At 44.1% G+C, this 18,585-nt stretch overlaps 1 protein-coding gene across 1 annotated transcript in view; it reads left to right on the forward strand.

Moving 5' to 3' along the window:
* The window catches only part of GLP1R (glucagon like peptide 1 receptor), a 149,361-nt gene that overhangs the window by 116,473 nt on the left and 14,303 nt on the right, over nt 1-18,585 (forward strand). The window contains 3 exon segments of the mRNA XM_025197834.1: nt 10,514-10,574; nt 15,170-15,239; nt 16,495-16,583. Of these exon segments, the coding sequence (XP_025053619.1) occupies nt 10,514-10,574; nt 15,170-15,239; nt 16,495-16,583 (220 nt within the window).

Genomic DNA, 18,585 nt, shown 5'->3' on the forward strand with positions numbered 1-18,585 from the left:
CATATATTATCCACAGCTATAATATTCAAGATAGCAACATGACATTCACTGAATCCGAGTCTGAACAAAAAGGCACTGAACCCAATATTGACCTCTAGCAACTGCGTCACTGCTGTCTAAAACAGTCTCTTGAGAACAGCAGATTGTATTGCAACCCATCCATACACCCACCAGCAGATACTAGAGAAAGGGAACTCACTACATTCAGGAAGAGTGAGGGGGAGTGATAAAGCACGAGAACCATTACACCATTATACAGCGAGCAACAGGCAACGTCCATGTGGAGACAATGACATGAGAAGGCAATTATGAGCACTAAAGACTAGCAGGAAAATATTACTAACAAGCTAAACAGATTTTCTGAGTTCCCACAACAATATTACACTTAGCTGTGCTCACAGCAGGATAGTTACCATTCAGAAAACTCCCTGACAGTCCAATTTCGTTTCAAGAAAGAAAGAGATGAGGGAACGAAGCTATCGAATACAGAATCCAAGGCTAGAAAGTCATCATTTACAGTAGGATTGCAAGGAAGATCTGATTGGCAAAGATGCAGACAGAAGCCCTCCTTTCAAAGTTTTGTATAAAAACGGCATAGGTATTAGATGTATTCATTTCATTAGTTGCTTCCCATTGTCTTGCTTTTTTTCAAATAAATATGTTTGTTTGAGATAAAGATATTGAGATACTGGTTCTGCATCAGACTGAGCTTGATGGAAAATGCATCAATCAGGGATGTCAGCCAGATGTTTGGATTTAGTTTACTCAGAATAGGTAGTGGGGGGGGGGGGGGGGGGGGGGGGGCAGAGACGGGGTAAGGAGGAGGGAGAGGAAAAAGATATGAGAGGGTGAGGAGGAAAAAATGAAGAAGTGCAGGAAGAGAAGACTTTCCTTTGTCTGATTTCCCATCTTCTGACTTCCACTCCTTCATCCTTTCTTTAAACCACATCTTTACATCTTGTGTCATCTTCTCTTTTCCCACTGCTTTCCTTGTCTTATCTCTCCCCTATCCCTCCTTCATCTGTTACTTGCTCTTATTCTCTTACTTCAGTTCCTCTCTTCACATTCTCATGAGAAGTTGTATCCAATATGATGCCAATTCAGGCAGTTCTGGAGATCCTCCTGTCAAAAAATAATGTTGCCCTTTCTTCTGATCCCTAACTTTCTGTTAGGTGTCAAAAGATATCCTGTACTTTACTGCTCAGCTTTCCAGGATAGGAAAACTAATCATTTAAAGTGTAATTATACGTACAACGTACACCAGTCCTGAAATGAGATGGTCATGCAGCATGCAAACTAATTTCGTAATCCAGGAATCCCAGCAATGCCCAGTTTGTTTTGTTTGTTCCTCACATGCCTCAAGTATTTACTCTAGTCAGAGATTAAGGCATACCTCCCTCTTTCCTGAAATTGCCTGTATTAAAAAACTTTGCATGACCCAAAACTAACAGTTCAGCCGGTCTTATGAGCTTGTCTGCAAAAATTTAAAAAGATGAGAAAAATGATACGGTGATTATCTGTAACAGTGCCACCTCTTACATCTGTAATAAATGTTACACTGTGTGGTTCTAGGAGAGTCCTGGGCTACTTTTAGCTCACTGCCAAAAGACCAGCTCCATCAAATAAGGAAGTCACTTTTCCACCCTGTTCTGAATCTTAACTTCCATTTACCACGTACACTTCTTTGCAGTGAAGAGACTCCTGTCTGCCAGGTCATTCTTTTCTGTATCATCCCTAAGTCCAGCATCACAGTCAAATCTCAGCACTTGTTCTACTTATTCATTGCAGAAAGCAAAACAAGCTGCCCCACGAAGTTCATAACAGATTTCCAAATATGATTTCTTATCTGCTGACATGCCCTCCAGTTCTCTAGTCCTGCTCTGAACAGTTCATTCCCAGACTGGTTGCAGTTTTCACTGACTTCCTCACAGGGATAGTCAATATAAATACGAAGGACATTTGTTCTTCAGAGTGATGGAGCATCTGCTGGGGTGGGACAGAGTGGAAACAAGAGCTCCAGATGTATGTTTGTTCAGTGGGATATTTATCTGTTGATCTGACATCTCCTTTACCAGCTACAATATTTTGCCTTCGTAGCCCATTGTTCTGAAGACCCATCGTTTGGAAGTTGAACTTTATTCCTTAAGTTATCAGCAGGTTTATTTCCTAGCATGCTTGACATGTCTTGTCTCCTCAATATAGTTGGAGATATTTTAAGTCCATTTATAATCTTGCAAGGGACAATGTGGCACAGATCTTCACAGGCAGCTGATGGCAATTTCTGACTGTCACACAGAGCCAATGAAGCTAGCTCTTGTTCTTTCAAAATTTGGAGGCTTTTCCATCACAGGTTAGTACAGAAACTGAATTGCTTAGCACTATCTAGAGATCTGAGGGGCAGAGTAAGGCCAAGAAGAGCCAGTCATTCAAGTTTCAGAGATTAGCTCTTTGGGAAGTCAGTTGATGTGCATTGAAGAAGGTGTTTGCAGACTGGTTTATCTTAGTGATACCCTTTGAAATGAGGCAGTGAGGGGAGCTACAGGTCAGGGCTGAGATGTGAGAGGGAAGCCCAGGATAGAGAAGCACCACTAAAGCTGAGCCTGGGGAGCACAGGGCCATCCCTATCATTGGTTGAGTGAGGCTTGGAGAGCCTGGACTGGAATAACGGGAGGTCAGAGCTGATATCCAAGTGCATTCAAGGGAACTGTAAATATGGAACTTTTTCAGGCTACTCAAGTCAGCATTGTTAAATGCTCACTTTCATGAGCACTAAACTCATGGGAGCATTTGATATTAACAGAACCACAAAACTGCATCACAAACTTGTATAAAGAACAGTATAATAAAAACACATTACAGGGAACAAGCTATGATAGTCAATACAAATGTTTCAGTGACTTTCCTCAAAGTCATCGTCCATTAGGTTTTGCTTAGAAGGAGGAAAGGACTAGGGCCACATAAAGGCGTTATATTTCTGCCAGAACAAAAATGGCAGTCCTGGGAGAAAAATAACCCATCTCTGACCCAGTGGACTTCCCTCCTGGGAGAGTTTCTTTTAAGAAAATGAATGCCTGTACACTTCCCCATGGCCTGACTCCTACCAGGGATCAGGAGGAGTTGAGCAGTACAGAAATGCTCCTCCCCAGACCAGAGTCAGCTGCGTCTTGTTTTTTCCCAGTACCGGAAGGAGTTGAACAGTGGAGAAAGGCTCCTGGGGTGATCCTGATATGGAGAAGACAAAGGGGGCAGCTGCTCCCACCCCATAGACTGGAGGGAAGAGGAGGAGCAGCTGCCTGCCCCACCTGACTCTCACACTAGAGTCCCCAGATTGAGGAGTGGGAGGAGGCTGGGCTTTGAAGTGGGCTGTGGGTTTCATAGATTTCATAGATTTCATAGACATTAGGGCTGGAAGGGACCTTGGAAGATCATTGAGTCCAGTCCCCCACCTAAAGGGCAGGAAGTCAGCTGGGGTCATAGGATTCCAGCAAGATAAGCATCCAGTTTTTTCTTGAAGGTGTTCAATGTAGGTGCTTGAACCACCTCCGATGGCAGGCTATTCCGGACCTTGGGGGCTCGGACAGTAAAGAAAGCCTTCCTTATGTCCAGCCTGAATCGGTCTTGCAGTAATTTATAGTCATTTCACCTCGTCATCCCTTGGGGCGCTCTGGTGAACAAACGTTCCCCCAAATACTGGTGGTCACCCCTGATGAAGTTATAGGTGGCTATTAGATTACTCCTGAGCCTGCGCTTTCATCATAAGATTTGTTTTCCTGACCTCTGATCATGTGTGTGGCTCTTCTCTGGACTCTCTCAAGCTTCTCCACATCCTTTTTGAATTGTGGGGCCCAAAACTGAATGCAGTACTCCAGCTGCGGCCTCACCAAGGCCAACTACAAGGGAAGAATGACGTCCCGGGATTTACATCCATATGCAAGCCAGCATTTTGGTCGCTTTACTAGCCACAGCATCGCATTGAAGGCTTATGTTCATCTTGTGGTCAATGATGACCCCCAAGTCTCTTTCTTCCATAATACTAGCCAGCTTAGCACTGCTGAGCCTATAAGGATGCTGCAGGTTTTTCCTCTCAAGGTGGAGAACCTTGTGTTTTTCAGTGTTGAACACCATCAGGTTCTTGTCCGCCCATTTACTGAGCCTGTCCAAGTCAGGCTGGATAGCCCTCCTGTCTTTAGGTGTGGATGCTTTGCCCCAAAGTTTGGTATCATTGGCGAACTTGGCCAGTCCACTTCTGACTCCAATGTCCACATCATTAATGAAGATGTTGAACAATATGGGTCCAAGGACGGAGCCTTGGGGGACCCCACTGGTCACAGGGCACCATGACAATTGACTTCCGTCAAGCACCACCCTCTGGGTCCGACCACGGAGCCAATTTCCCAGCCAGCAGATTGTGTTGGACCCAAGGCCATAATTGGCCAGTTTCACCAAGAGGTGATCGTGGGATACCAGACTGAAGGCTTTTTTGAAGTCAAGATATATGACATCAATCTCTTCTCCCTTGTCCAGGTGATAGGTCACCTGGTCGTAAAAGGAAATGAGATTGGTCAAGCAAGACCTACCCGCAACAAACCCATGCTGGCTATCCCTTGGGATGTTGGCGTTGGCCAGTCCATTAAGGATGGCCTCTTTAATAAACTTTTCTAAGATCTTCCCGGGATAGAAGTCGGGCTGATAGGCCTGTAGGTTGCTGGATCCACTTTCCTCCCTTTCTTGAAGATAGGCACCACATTGGCCTTCTTCCGGCTGACTTGAAGGTATCCAGCCTCTCAAGGTGTTCCTTCATGAGGGCAGCATTAACGGAGGGCAGGGGATCGCCCTCACCCAGACCTCCCTGTCCCATAGTGGGCATGGGTGACCCACGGGACTGATGAAAAACCGATGCAAAGTACCCATTTAATAGGTTGACTTTTTCCTGGGCGTCAGTTATCAGTTGTCCCATCTGGTTTAGCAGGGGTCCAATGTCCTTGCTTTTCCTCCGGCTCCCCACATATCTGAAAAAGGACTTTTTATTGTCCTTGATGCTCAAAGCTAGTTGGAGTTCAGTTGCAGCCTTGGCTTTTCTCGTTTGCTCCCTGCAGGACCAGACCAGTGCAGAATATTCCTCCTTGGAAGTGAATCCCATCCTCCATCCTTTGTAGGCCTTTCTTTTTAGCCTCAGGAGGTCTGCTAGATCCCTGGAGAGCCAGGGGGGCTGCTGTGCCCTCTTGCTGCCTTTCCTCCGAGATGGAATAGAATTAGCTTGTGCATTGAGGATCGGTTCCCTTGACGAGCAACCACTCTTCTTGAACTCCCCTCCCCCTTGGGTCATGGTCCCTTAGGGCCTCACTGACAATCCTCCTGAGCTTGTCAAAGTTGGCTTTCCTGAAGTCAAGGACTCCAGTGTTGCTGACTGACTTGCCAGCTTTGCGGCAGATGGTGAAGGTGATCAGCTCGTGGTTGAAGTGGTTTGAAGTGCAGGTGTTGGCTTTGGAGTGCTACACTGGCAGAAAGTTACTCTGCCACGTGGAACTTCAAAGCTGGCACCACAGCCCTGCACTTGAGGTTGCAGATGCACAGCTCTAAAAGTGCTATGTGGGGGGAAGCTCCCTTGCATGGCACCTTCCAAGCCTACACCTGCAACTCTCCAGGGTCCCTGTGGGGCAGCACGGGGAACTTTGAACCACTACTTCAGGCCCTTGTGACCAGGAAAAGTGGAGCAGCCTGCTCCCCATGCCTTCCCCAGACTGATGATTAATCTGGGGAAGGTGCAGAGAGCAGGGAAGAGGGGGCAGGTGCAGGTTGAACACCTGTACAACCCCCTTTCCTGGAATGATTTCTAGCAGGAGAAATTTCTCAAAATTTTCTCCTGTCAGAAATGAATGCCTGTTCAAAACCTGTGTGTTGTGTTGTGTTGTTGTTTTTTCTTATGTTAGATAGCTGTAGCATGGCAACCAGCCAACATAAAAACCCTCATACTTGTCCTTTAGTCAAGTGGATGGCTTTTAGAAGATGTATATGTACCATTTTCTCTCTGTCCATTCTCCCTCTTGGTTTCCATGCTCTGGCTATCACATTGACAGCTTCTGAAATGATGAGGTGGATGCATAAAGATCTATAGTAACCTATGGCTGGAAGCTTGAGAAATATCCTGAGGCGGCAAATTTTGGCTGAAATGGAAGCAACAACCCAGTTATTATATGAATATTTTTTACAGATATACAGAAGCCTGTATAATGGGGCAATCCTCCACGTACGCATGAAGGTACCTTTTTGTATCCAGCCATTCCAACATAGTTTACAGTGGATGCATCTACATGTGCATTAGATCTGTGAGCAATTTACTCACAAGTAAACACTCCCAGGCAGGTGTCCACACATGCAGGAAAGTGGAAGCAGATTTGCTGGTAATGGCAGCAAACTGCTCCTGCTTCCTGGGGCCTTGCAGTGGACCTCTGCTACCACCAGAGCGAACTCTAAGCTCCTCCTGTGAGCAAGCCCAGGAGCTGGCAGGGAGCACCAGGCCAGGAGACAGCTGTCTCCAGGCTGGGACTGGGATATAGCACCCTGCCCCCAGGGGAGTTGCCTGCTGCTGGGGTGGGGACAATGGCCCTTGCCCCAGCAGCAGGGAGCTCCTGGCCTCAGCTCCCTGGTCAGGGGCAGGGGACTTGGAAAGCGCTGCAAGGGCAGGACAGGTTATAACCCTCTGCCCCAATCCGCTGGTGGGACAGCTAGCAGGTAGCTCATTGCTAGCTGCCCCAGTGGCAGATTGGGGCAGGGGGCTGGAACCTGCCCCACCCCTGCAGCTCTTTCCAGGCCCTGCACCTTGATCACCTCGTCGGGGCATGGGGCCGGGACCTGTCCTTGACCAGGACAGTTCCCAGTCCCAACTCCGTGATCACAGGGTGGCGGCTGGGGAGCCTGTTCCCGGCCCAACTCTGTGTTTGCTTGGAGCTCCCTGCTGCTGGGGCAGGGGGACATAGTCCCTGCTTGGGCTTCAGTGGCAGAACCCATCCTGGCAGCAGGCAGCTCCTGGGGGCAGGGAGCAATATCCTGCCCCCTGGTGACCAGCTGACTGGGAGCAGATTTGTTCCTTGTCAAGTGTCTACATGAGCACTACTGTGCAGTAACTAGTCACAAGTAAATTTGCTACTTACTTTTGCAGGTACCAAATTTACTCGTGATTAGTGAGATTTACTGTGCAGTAAGTGTGTGCACTTGTAGACCGCTATGCACCCACTATGATCTGGAAATTTTAAGTCTAGGTGGAGTGAGATGTTTGGTGCAGTAGTTTAACCAAGATCTCTGTTGTCGCCAAAGAGAAGGTGGCAGAATATAGGGTTTGTCCATTATTTTGATCTTTGCTTCTAAGAGTTCTGTACCTAAATCTCCCCCAGTTCTTAATGTATATAGCTTTGGATATTTTTTTGCTGCAGGGCTCAACTGAGATGCAAACTCTAGCTAAAGTAACCTTAGCTGAGGCAAAATCTGTTTCAATCTCATTTGGAGATCTAGTCAAATAGTTTTTCCTGGTGGATTGTGTTGAAAACCTTCTTAGCTGCGTATAATGAAATTTGTTACACTTATTGTCTAATATTACATTCATTGAGTCAAAATAAGTCATTTTGGTACAAAATAATTTTGCCACGTGCCTTTTATTTTTTTTTGTTATAATTGTCTTAGTAGGCTGACTCATTTTTATAAGCTTTTGATTTTTTCATGTAGTTTCAGGTGTCAGATGTGATTTTATGCAACCTCATCATTTTGACACAGATGAACAAGGCATTCCCTTTCAAGGGGTGATTTTCCAGTATTGGCATTATCCAGGTTTATATAATCTAGGGCCACAGAATTAGGCAGGGTATTGCAAGTTCATTACTTTGCATATCAATTCATGGAGTGATTTGTGAATGGAAGCATGTGAGAAAAAAGGTAACTGAAGAACAGACCCCAAATTAGGAGATCTGCAGTTGGAGAACAAGTTTTTGGACTCAGCATCACCATTGTTAATGAAAATTGTATTTATTGATATTTTGATCATGGAAATGTGCCCTGTGTTAACATGTAGTCAAACCTGGACTTCACTTTGGCTTCATTTCTAATTTGTCTAATTTAGACAAAGCCACATATACACTCTGGGATACATAATGGGTTGGTTCGAGAAGGAAAACCTTCTCGGTGGCTACGCTCTTCTGAGTTGTGTGATGTTAGGAGTTCCCTCTCATCCATAGTATATTTACAGGAAAATTACTCTCAGCTACATTTTACGTTAATTGCTGGAGTATCTAGCAATTCAGGTACATTAAGTCAATTAGCCATCAAGATCGGGATCTCAAATTCTAATTTATACAAAGCAATTCTGATTCTTGAAAACTGAAATGATTTATGGGATACTGTGCTGTAAATTGCAGAAGAGACGTCAACTTCATATCACACAGAGCCCATCACACAAATAGGATTTCTATGGATTTAATAATGTACTGGTGAGACCTCCTGCCTAGATCCCCAGCCAGGACTTTGGAACAATAAATGTGATTCCATCCCACAGAATCCTACCTGAAGATCTGTTTTCTGAGCCTAGTGCCTTGTGAAACAGGACTAGTGTGGTTCATGTAACTCATTGCTGCTGTGGAAACAAGGCACCAGCCCCTGCATAGAACTGGGGGAAGGTAGAGGGAGATAAGTAAGTCACCAGACTACCTTTTCTTCATTATATATTTTCTAATCAAAATACTGATGTTGTTCAGTAATGACAGCCTTTGTCTATTTTGGCTCTTTAAAAATATATCACTCTCTAATAAATGAATCTCACTTAATCCAAATGTCAAGTAATACAATTAAATATGGAGAGATTTCTGATGTACCCAGGCTATGGAGATCTCCACAAATCACAGTGGTTATCACTCTCCACATCTGTTCCTTTTACTGAAATACAGCTTGTTCTCTCAGAGTGTTCATGTCTCATCTTGTAAATCTCATATTAAGGTGTCTTAATTCCCTGCAAAGTCAAGAAGGGAAAAATTCAAAGTCTAATTAAATAGTTTCGGTGAATCAAAAGCTCATTTAGGTTTGGAAATTATCTGCATGGGTTGTCCTAATCTATTTCCCATGTATCATAGCGGCATTGATTTGAATTTTCTCGGCACTGGATACCTCGAGTGACAGTTATTCAGCAGCCTGCCTTGGGTTGCTCTCCGTGCTCACTATTACTTTAGTTATACAATTTCCTGATTATTTTTTTTTCTTGTTGCTATCAACACCTGTTGCTGATTCTCATTCTTCTCATATTGACTTGTAAGGATAATCCTTAATCTCTGGCTAGTTTTCCTGGTGGGCTGGGCAAGAATAGACCACAACACAACAGAAAGTTGTTACATCACAATTCATGTGGCAGCTGTTGCTCTGAGATTTTTCAGGCCACATCAGCTCACATCATTTTTATTGTTTCTCTTTGCAGTCCAGTAGATGTGCTCTACCTTGACTTATCTGCCATGTGTTTCCTGCCACTTCTTTCTTTGCTTCCTCTGCTTACCCAGGACTAGACTCATTTGCTCTTGCACATGATTTGCTAACATGATTTGCGAACAAGGGCCTTCTCCTTTGCAGCTCCTGCTGTCAAGAATATTATTCTAGTATCTTCTCAATGCTACATGCAGTGAGGTTGTACTGAGAAAATGCTACTGCTGAGAGAGGTGCCTGGCATTTGTGTTGCCCATGGGTATGCTGTGAACATTTTCCACAGTAATTTTTAAAGTCCTGATACATCCCTTACAAAACCTAAATGATTCCTGGCCAGTCTACCAGGTATTAATATAAATATGGCACCTGAGAAGTAGGGGGGAGGCAGACTTGCAGAGAAGTAATGAAAATGTGACACCTGGCTCATCCTTTGAAAAAAATTTAATCTCTCTAGCAATTCTTTCCCCATCCAAAATAAAGAAGCATCCCTTCCTAACCCCTTTTACATTATCTCCTGATGTTCCCAGAATTGTATGGGACAGTTGAGAGAGGGAAAGCATGTGTATGTATGTGCATGCACGTGTGAGTTTAATGCAAGTGAAAGATGCTGGACCTGATGGCCTCTGAGACTAAAAATAAGTGACAACAATGTAGGTTTTTCCAACATTGCACTCATCTTTCTCTCTCTGCCTGAACTCTGACATAGAGTGACCACATACAAGCTAGAAGGGAATTCAGTATCCCTAGTCGATTCAATCCTTGGCCTCTCCTACTAGAGGATCCAATTAAGTGTTAATGGCTATGATATTTTTTTTGTCATGTGGGCACTTGTCCATTAGGAGTTAAACTTGTGGCTGGTATAAAATGAGTTAGAGATACCAAATACTTTGGAATGCTAACATATTTCCAGGAATTGTGGGCCTTGAAAGTGCACTGGATGGGAGCTTGTAACTGTCCCAGGCAAAATACGTTGCTTCTTGTTGTGTGAAGTTTTAGTCCTTCCTTTTGCTTTTTCCTTGTCTCTGGTTGTCAGTGTCTATCTTGTCTCCTCTCTTCTCAGGTGTGCCAATGCTGTTTGTTATCCTCTGGGGAACTGTCAAGTACCTTTATGAAGATGAGGGGTTCGTTCAGTTCGAATTTCTAGCTGATATCTCCATTGTGTTGTGTGTGCAATGGGGCTTGGGTGGGGTGGGTTTTTTTTCTTTTTCTTTTTGGTTGTTTGGTTTGGTTGCTTTGATGTGCAGAAATGTCATGCAATTGCTTGTGTTCTGCCTGAAGATTTTGCATAGCATTTCTGAAAGGAACATAAACTCCTTCCTTGTTAGGATTTTGTTCATGTCAAAATGTATCCATCCCTACACAGGTCAAGGGCATGCATCTTTGTATCTGTTTTTCAGCAGCTACAATATCCATAGTAGAAGTCATTGTACCTTATCAGACCATCTGTTGTACTCTGCCTCTAGCAGTAACTTCTACAATATGCTTCAGAGGAAGACAAAAACCTCCCACAGTGTTCTGCCTGTATTAGTATTATTTCTTCCTGGGCATGTCTACACAAGACATTTACTGCAGAGTTGACTAATTAGCTCTACAGTAAATGACTTGGCGTCTGCACGTGCAAAGCTATTAGGCTGGAGTAAACTAATTAACTCTGCAGTAGGATAGTACTTGTAAGTACAAGTACTATCCTGCTGCAAAATTTTTTACTCCACAGCAGTGCACATGTAGATGCTAATGTGGCTGGGTAGGGCATGAGGGTGCTTCAGTGTGGTGGCTGCCTGCTGACTAGTCCTGCACTGGAGCACCCTTGTGCCCCAGCCAGCCCCTCTGGAGCATGTTGAGCTGGGGGGGCAGGGAGCAGCTCTAGCCCCAGGGATGAGTTTTCAAATTAGGAACCAGGGTGGAAGCTGACAGCAAGTATTTAAATGTAGCCAGATCAGAGCCCTCTGTCACCCAGGGCTGCTCTGATCTGGCTCAATGTGCTGCAGTCCCAGGCTCATGTTCAAATGGTGAGCCCGGGAGTAATAAACTCTGAAGTTTATTGCTTTGCATTAAATTGCATGTGTAGTTGTACCCCCTGACCCTGTAGGTAATCAGTTTGTGCCTTGCAACAAAGGTGTTTTTATGTATTCTTCCAATAGCTTCCATTATTCAGTCCTTCGTAAAAGAAAGCCACATTCTGTATGATTGCCATTGCCTTGCAGTGCACAATGGAAACGTAGCAAAACATTTAAATACTTGCTGTCAGCTTCCACCGTGGTTCCTGATTTGAAAATTAGTGGACACGCCTTATTTGACCAAAGAGTAGTTCTAGCACTAGGCAGGTAGCAATTCTCCTTCAGTTGGGGCTGCCTGGGAGAAAAAAATAATGTAACATGAATATATGGCCAGTCGCCTTTGTGCTGAAATCTATGTGGTTTCCTTTGATTCTAACCCAGTAAATGGGTTCTCTTGTCAAAGTTTTCAAATTCAGTTGGAACCTTTCTGGAGAACCTTGTTTTAATGCAATTCTTGCCAGAGAGGCTCTGATCTCGTCTGCAAACTAGCTGTAGTTAGGGGCACCACTGGACTCTCCCCTTGCTCTAGTGTCCTTGGGCCTGAATGATCAAGAATCAGTGCCTTGCAGAACTGAACAGTTCATTCAAATCATGCACAATCTTACTCCTTCCCAGGCTAAAACAATCCTACAAACTTTTTTGATTTCCATCCAAGGCTGACTCAGTTGTAATCTATAGTAAGACATTGACTCCAGTGATCTGTTGCAGGCTTTGTTTGAATGATCAGTATATGTTTAAAAATTGTGTGGGCTTCTGAACAGCCAGCAGCTCTGCAGACAGATCTTTCTATTGATGTGGAAAATGTATTCAAAGTGTTCCCTCCGAGCCTCCTGCATTATGCAATGCTCAGACCTGACTTATAATTTCGATTAAAGACAACTGTCACTTGCTGCCTTCAGCAGACCTAAAAAGAGGCAATTTTGCAACTAATTAGGTTTTATAAATCTTGTATAAATATTCGTAAATTACTGTCATAAATGACCGCATGAAGCTTCTTCTCTGAAGGGCAAGGTTTCAGTGCCGCAGGCCTCAGCTAGGCAGTCGTCAAATCATCTAGGGATACCTTTCACACTTTTTGCCTTAGTACTTCCACTGTGGATGTGCAGCAGGCTGTAAATTTCATTTGTGACTCAAATCTCTCTTCACTTAAAAGGAATAACTGGAAATAAATAAGGTCAGAGCCACAGTGGCTCAATGTTCAAGGCAGTCCTGAGAATGCAACCACGTAGAATGAAGAATTGTAGCTTGCAAGAACAGACCTTCTGCTTGCTGCCTGGCTCTTACCTCACTTGCCAGAATTGTCCCAGTTGCAGCTATGAAATTGTTCCCTAAAACACAGTCATTCATTACAAAAAAACTGATCTGTTTAATGGAAGAGGCAAGGAATTTTATGGGTGGTATCTTTTAATTGGGCCAACTGTATCCTTGGGATAGACTTAGACAAGCTTTTGGGTATCACAGTACCCGGGAAAGGGTACTGTGGCACACAAAATCTTGTCTAAGTCTATCCCAAACATGCAGTTGCCACAATAAAAGAGATCACCCACAAAAATCCCTGCCTTTTGCATATTTCCTGGACTGTTACAGTTACCACATCTGTTTAATATAGACATTGGGGCCATTTATAATCTACTTTACCTTTTTTGTGGGTCCAGTTATTTGTAGATGGAAATTAAGGCATATTATATTTCATAATGATGAAAACATGTCCATGAACCTGATATTTACAGTCATCCCACACATTCTGAGTTGTTCCTGCAGTTAGTTGTGGCTGTGAAAAAGGTGGGATGAATGACCTTTTTAAAAAACTCGGATTTATATACATTTAAAAAAAACTGAGCCACCCAGATCCACCTGTTAAAGACAGGGTAAATGTTTTCAGGAGATACTTGATTTGTAAGCAAAAGTGCCATTGGGTTAGCTGGGTTGCATCCCCATTACAGACCTGATACTGTTAGTTGCCAAGTGTCTTCTGCGAGGTGGTGAGCACAATCGTCTCTCAGCAAATAATTCCTAATCACACGATGTTGGTATGTCATCAGTGTAACAACTGCCAAATGTACAAAGGGACGCAAAATCATATAGAGATCTATCCATTATATTTTTTGGACATTTTAATTGCTGTGCCAATTTAATTGGATTCTAATGGTGTTTTCATTGCTCATATTTGTATAAATTTAAAAGCAGTTAAAGCTGCTATGTATCATTGGAAACCAATTAAATCACACGGAAATGTAGCAGAGTTAATGTAAAGAACCATTTTTCAGCTCCTGCCACTGTCAGGAACTTTAAAAATTGAGCCTGCTTCCACTGCAGCTACTCAGAGAAATTAAAAGTGCACTTCTGGCCATGCCCGTTATTCCAGGCTGAGGTTGCAAGGTTGCCGCCAAAAATTTAATTTTAAAGGCTACACGAAGTCGGTTCCAAGCCATGCATAGCAAGTAAGTGGCTTTTGCATTACACAGTTGCCACTTAAGGTGCACTCAGAATATGTACTTCCCTTCTACCAGTGGCTAAATACAATAGAATGTGCCCAAATAGTAAGACAGGTAGGCTAAAATAAGGTACTTATTGTGAGTACCAAACTGAAATATAATTAAAACAGCAGAACCTTTTAAAATAGACCTGTGACTCCTGCAGAACAGAGAGATTGTGAGCTGCATGTTTTACTTTTCTATGTGTTATTTAAATGTCTTCAGTGTTGTGACCTCTCTGCATGGCTTATGGTTGACTAGTCACCCTACAGTTAAGCTGAAACTAGCTTTCCCATCACAAGTCTCTTTGTTGACCTCCCACCCCACTCACATTAAGTGAGCTGAAATTTAATGGCAGTGTTCTTTTGCCAGTATAGTAATTTCATAGGATTTTTAAGATGACTCGGATCCAGTAATTTCTGACCAATGAGACTGGAGGGGGACCAGGAGAGGCAAACAGGTGTAAATACTTAGCTGGAGGATTTTTAAAGCTGTTTGTGGCTTGTCTGATCTCTAAACTGGGTGACCTGGAAACAAATGCCATGTTTGTTTTCACCTGTTGGACAAGAGGGTAATGAAGTTATTAACCACAGTTTATACAAATAGAAGGAACTTGGCATGTCTGCATAGCCCAGATGTGTACTTTAGAGCCTAGAATAAACTCTTGATTCTACTTGTCCATATCTTTGTCCTAAAAACTTCCTCTGAGACTGAAACCTCCACATACATGGACAAGTAGACATTTAACACTGACTCTGGGAAAGTGGCAGGTTGCTAATGTGAGCAAGATGCAGTTCCCTTCTATAGGGTGTTTAAGAACAGCTAGTGTAACACAAGTTGGCTTGGGACTTTTAGGATTAATGAAAGTAGTGCTGAATGGAATGGTTAGGGTAGCAGCCTTGCAGCACTAGGTTTGATCCCAACAAATTCCCACTCAGCCAGATGAGAGAGCCTGGATAATAGCATCCAGCTGGGTTATGATTACTGCAAATTAGAACATGGCATTTGATGTTTCTAAGAACCAAGCAGCTGCATGTTTCCGTGTTGGTGTGATATGCCTTTCTGGTACCTAGTTCTCAATAGTGTTTTCCATTTGCATTTCTGAGATGTATGATGGATAAGATCCCTTCTTTATCATGTACTAAAGGTTTTTCTTTTGTTTCACCTACCTGCTGCTGCCACCAGTTGTTGGAGCAGAAATTATAACATGAATTACTGGCTGATCATCAGACTGCCCATTCTGATTGCTATTGCGGTAAGTGACCAAGAGCACATTACTGTGATAGAGAGACAGACTAGTGTAGCTGGAGATATGCTTCTGATAATAAAGCTACCATGGAGCAACTCTGCATGGGAATGAGAGACTGTGGCCATGGACAGACTTGCATTTGTAGTGCTTGCTTCAGTACTTTGTAGCATTACAAAAATAAAGCACTGTGGAGGTGTGCAGACATGAACAGCTGCTGCTGTCCCCAGGTAAGACAGGGATGGGGAGAGCTCTAGAGCCATTCCTGCCCCACTTCATCTAGGCTGCACAGGGAGCTGGGCTCAGTAGCAGTAGTGGCAGTGACAGACCTGTTCTTCCTCCCTAAGCCTGCTCCAGGGCTGGTGGGGAATAACTGGGGGGGATCGGTCAGGGAGGAGAAACCTACCCATTTCCGCTGGCCGCGGCTGAGCCTGACTCCCCACACGGCCCAGCTGGAGTGAAGCAGGAGCAGCTCTGGAGCTCCCCACACCCCTGGGTCAGCCACAGACGGTGGCTGCTGATGCTGAGTATGGAGGGCAAGGTGGGGTGGAATTGTCTGATTCATGGGCTTAAAAAAGGCCCTGGCTGCTGGTTCTGCAACATGTTCTAAAAGGGGAGTACAACCATACTACTGCACCCCTTTGATTCCCTACATCCCTTGGTATTGTCTAGGTGGCCTCTTTTTCATCATCTTCCACGGAAAGATACAGGAGTTCCTTGTGTCCTTCCTGCTGCGCTGTTCTCCAGGCAGCTGAGCCATCCAGTCTATATACACTTCTGGCTCCTCTGACTCTTGTCTCCAGTACTCGCCTCAACTAGTACTGCCGGAGTCCATGTAAGAGGGCAGGAAACATATAATCCAGTTAATTACTTCTTTATGGGGATAGCTTATAGAGCAAGCAGGTAAAATTCCAGACAACAGGGTACAGCAAAGTGACAGGTTTTATAGCTTTTCTGAAAAATAGCTTTTTTTTTTTTTTTTTATCCACAAAATAGTGGAATGTGCAGTTAAAATGAATACAGTGGTCCCCATGTCTTAACTTGTTATTGTAGCTGGCCATCCAGTCTCAGGCAGGCAGGCATTGCTTTGGTTTACACTCAGCAACATTGTCAAGGTTATTTATTTAAGGATAGAAAGCCAATTCTATAGCAAAGGGCTGAATTACATGGCAAATTCTGAGACTACAGAATGCATTCTTGCAAGAACCCTGTCATTCACATACGCTTCCTGATGATAACAGCTGCTTCTTGTATTTTCCTCTAGGTGAATTTCCTGATCTTTATCAGAGTTATATGCATTATCATTTCCAAACTGCAAGCAAATTTGATGTGCAAAACTGACACAAAATGCCGGTAAGCTATGTGGTGTACTAGCACTTTCTGGCCTTCTCAAGATGGGAGATCGAGGCAAGAGTGTATTGACATAGTAGGACAAAGATGGCCTTACCACATCAGTATGTTTACCTCAAACAGCCAGTTAAAAGTTCAACTAGTTGTCAAGCTCTTTTCTCAAGAAATAAAACACAATACAGGGCAACATTATCTCTTTCCATTACAACATCTGTTTTGCTAGTGATGGAGATACATGACTCCCAAAATTTGATACTGTGAAGCCTTCTCTGAGTACTGTTTTGGTTTCATTCCGGAATGCACTGAAAGGCCTTGTAATAAGCAAAGTCTCACTCTAACAGCACAGGAGTCTTCTGACTCACCTCATCTTCTTCACCAAAGAAGATGTAAGCCTCTTGGATCACCCTATCCTTCTCGGTGCCATTAGCAGTTATGGGTGGGAGTCCTGAATAGGATCATCTTCACTCTGAGAATCTAGCTCTTATCTTCTCCGAAGAGAATTAGATTTGGAGCCAGGGCTGGCTTCTTTCTCTCCCTTGCTCTCCACAGCAAGTTAGCAGTTCCTTCTCTTTTTCCAACCCTCTTCCCCAGCTCAGGCAGACTGGAAGAGAAGGGCATAAAGGTTTGATCTAAGGGAGTAGGAAGCATTGATGTTGTTTGAAAATCCACGTGCTCTAACAGTGTTCCTTTCAACTGAGCTATTTGGAATGGTGTTGGCCCTTTCTCAGCTGGAGTCGAGCAGGACAGGCACTCCTCGTCCCTCTTACAGCTTGCTCTTTTCTCCTCCTTGCCACCCCTCTTGTTACTGGAGAGAGATCTTGAGGCAGCAAAACCCCTTTCCTTATGGAGAAGCTGGGGTGGTTGGGAAGCTTTCTGCCTGCTCACAAAAGGAATTTATCCCACGAGGTTAGTCCAGCGTCCCCATCTCAATCCTAGCAGCGTTTTCAAGACCACCTGTTTGAGCAGAGTTATGTGGGACTCCCTTCTGAACCAGCTCACACTGGTAATACACACATTAAGAGGGCCTGCAGCACAGAAAAACAGGGCCTCCCCCCTACCTTTGCCCCCACATCTCCCAGAGGCATCTCCAGAACAGATTCAGCTTTTGCCATACAAGGACACAACAGGCTGACATTAGTTCACCCAGGTGGCTGTGCAGCTAATCCCACTAGGGGATTTCCCTTTAAAAGCATCCCCTCACCCGTTCCATGGAGTTGCCAGCCTTGGTCTGTTAGTGAGCTTGCTTCTGTGCTTGCCTGCAGTGGCAGGCTGATTTATGTAGCTGCTTCAATTCCCCACCCCTCATTGCTTATATGGCAATTTGCACAGCAGCACTCAGGGTACCGGCATAGGTGGTGGCTATGTTCTTACCCATTACTCAGTCAACTTTGACAACCTGTATCTCTGTTGGAGGTTCTGCTTTCGTGTTCCTGGAAGAACAGCTTGCATCTCCCCTGCAATGACAGCTCTGTATGAGATGCCTCCAGCACACAGGCAGGTTCGCCGGTTCCAGGCAGCATAGAAGCTCCCATCTTAAGGTTCAGTCATCTTCAATTATGGTGCCATGCTTCTCTATACCTTCCTTGTGTCATCAGACAGTGACATTAATGTTTCCAGAGGCATGTTTCTCCTCCCCTGTATTTGTCCCTGCTTATTGCTGTCTCACTAGGCAGAGCTGTTTTACTTCTGATTTTTTTCCCCCTTGCTAGCCATGTCCTTGGTCTCCAGAGCTTTCCTTTTAAACAAGAACTATCAAAGAGGAGAGCTCATTTCTTTTATGTTAAGATTACTTCAGTCCTTCAGCAAAACTTGACAGCTTACTGTTCACATTATTTACAGTGCCTTGAAGATGCAAGGTCTATGTAAATTCCAAAGATTAATAAATAACTTTTTTTTTTGGCAAAAGCATCTTGCTTGAACCAAAAATTCCTCATGAATGGCTTTTTTGATAATTCTTACAAACCTCCACCCCCCCAAGGGAGGTGAGTGTTGATCATCATTCCTG

This window comes from Alligator sinensis, unplaced genomic scaffold (assembly GCF_000455745.1).
Source record: "Alligator sinensis unplaced genomic scaffold, ASM45574v1 scaffold198_1, whole genome shotgun sequence".
Lineage (NCBI taxonomy): Eukaryota > Metazoa > Chordata > Crocodylia > Alligatoridae > Alligator > Alligator sinensis.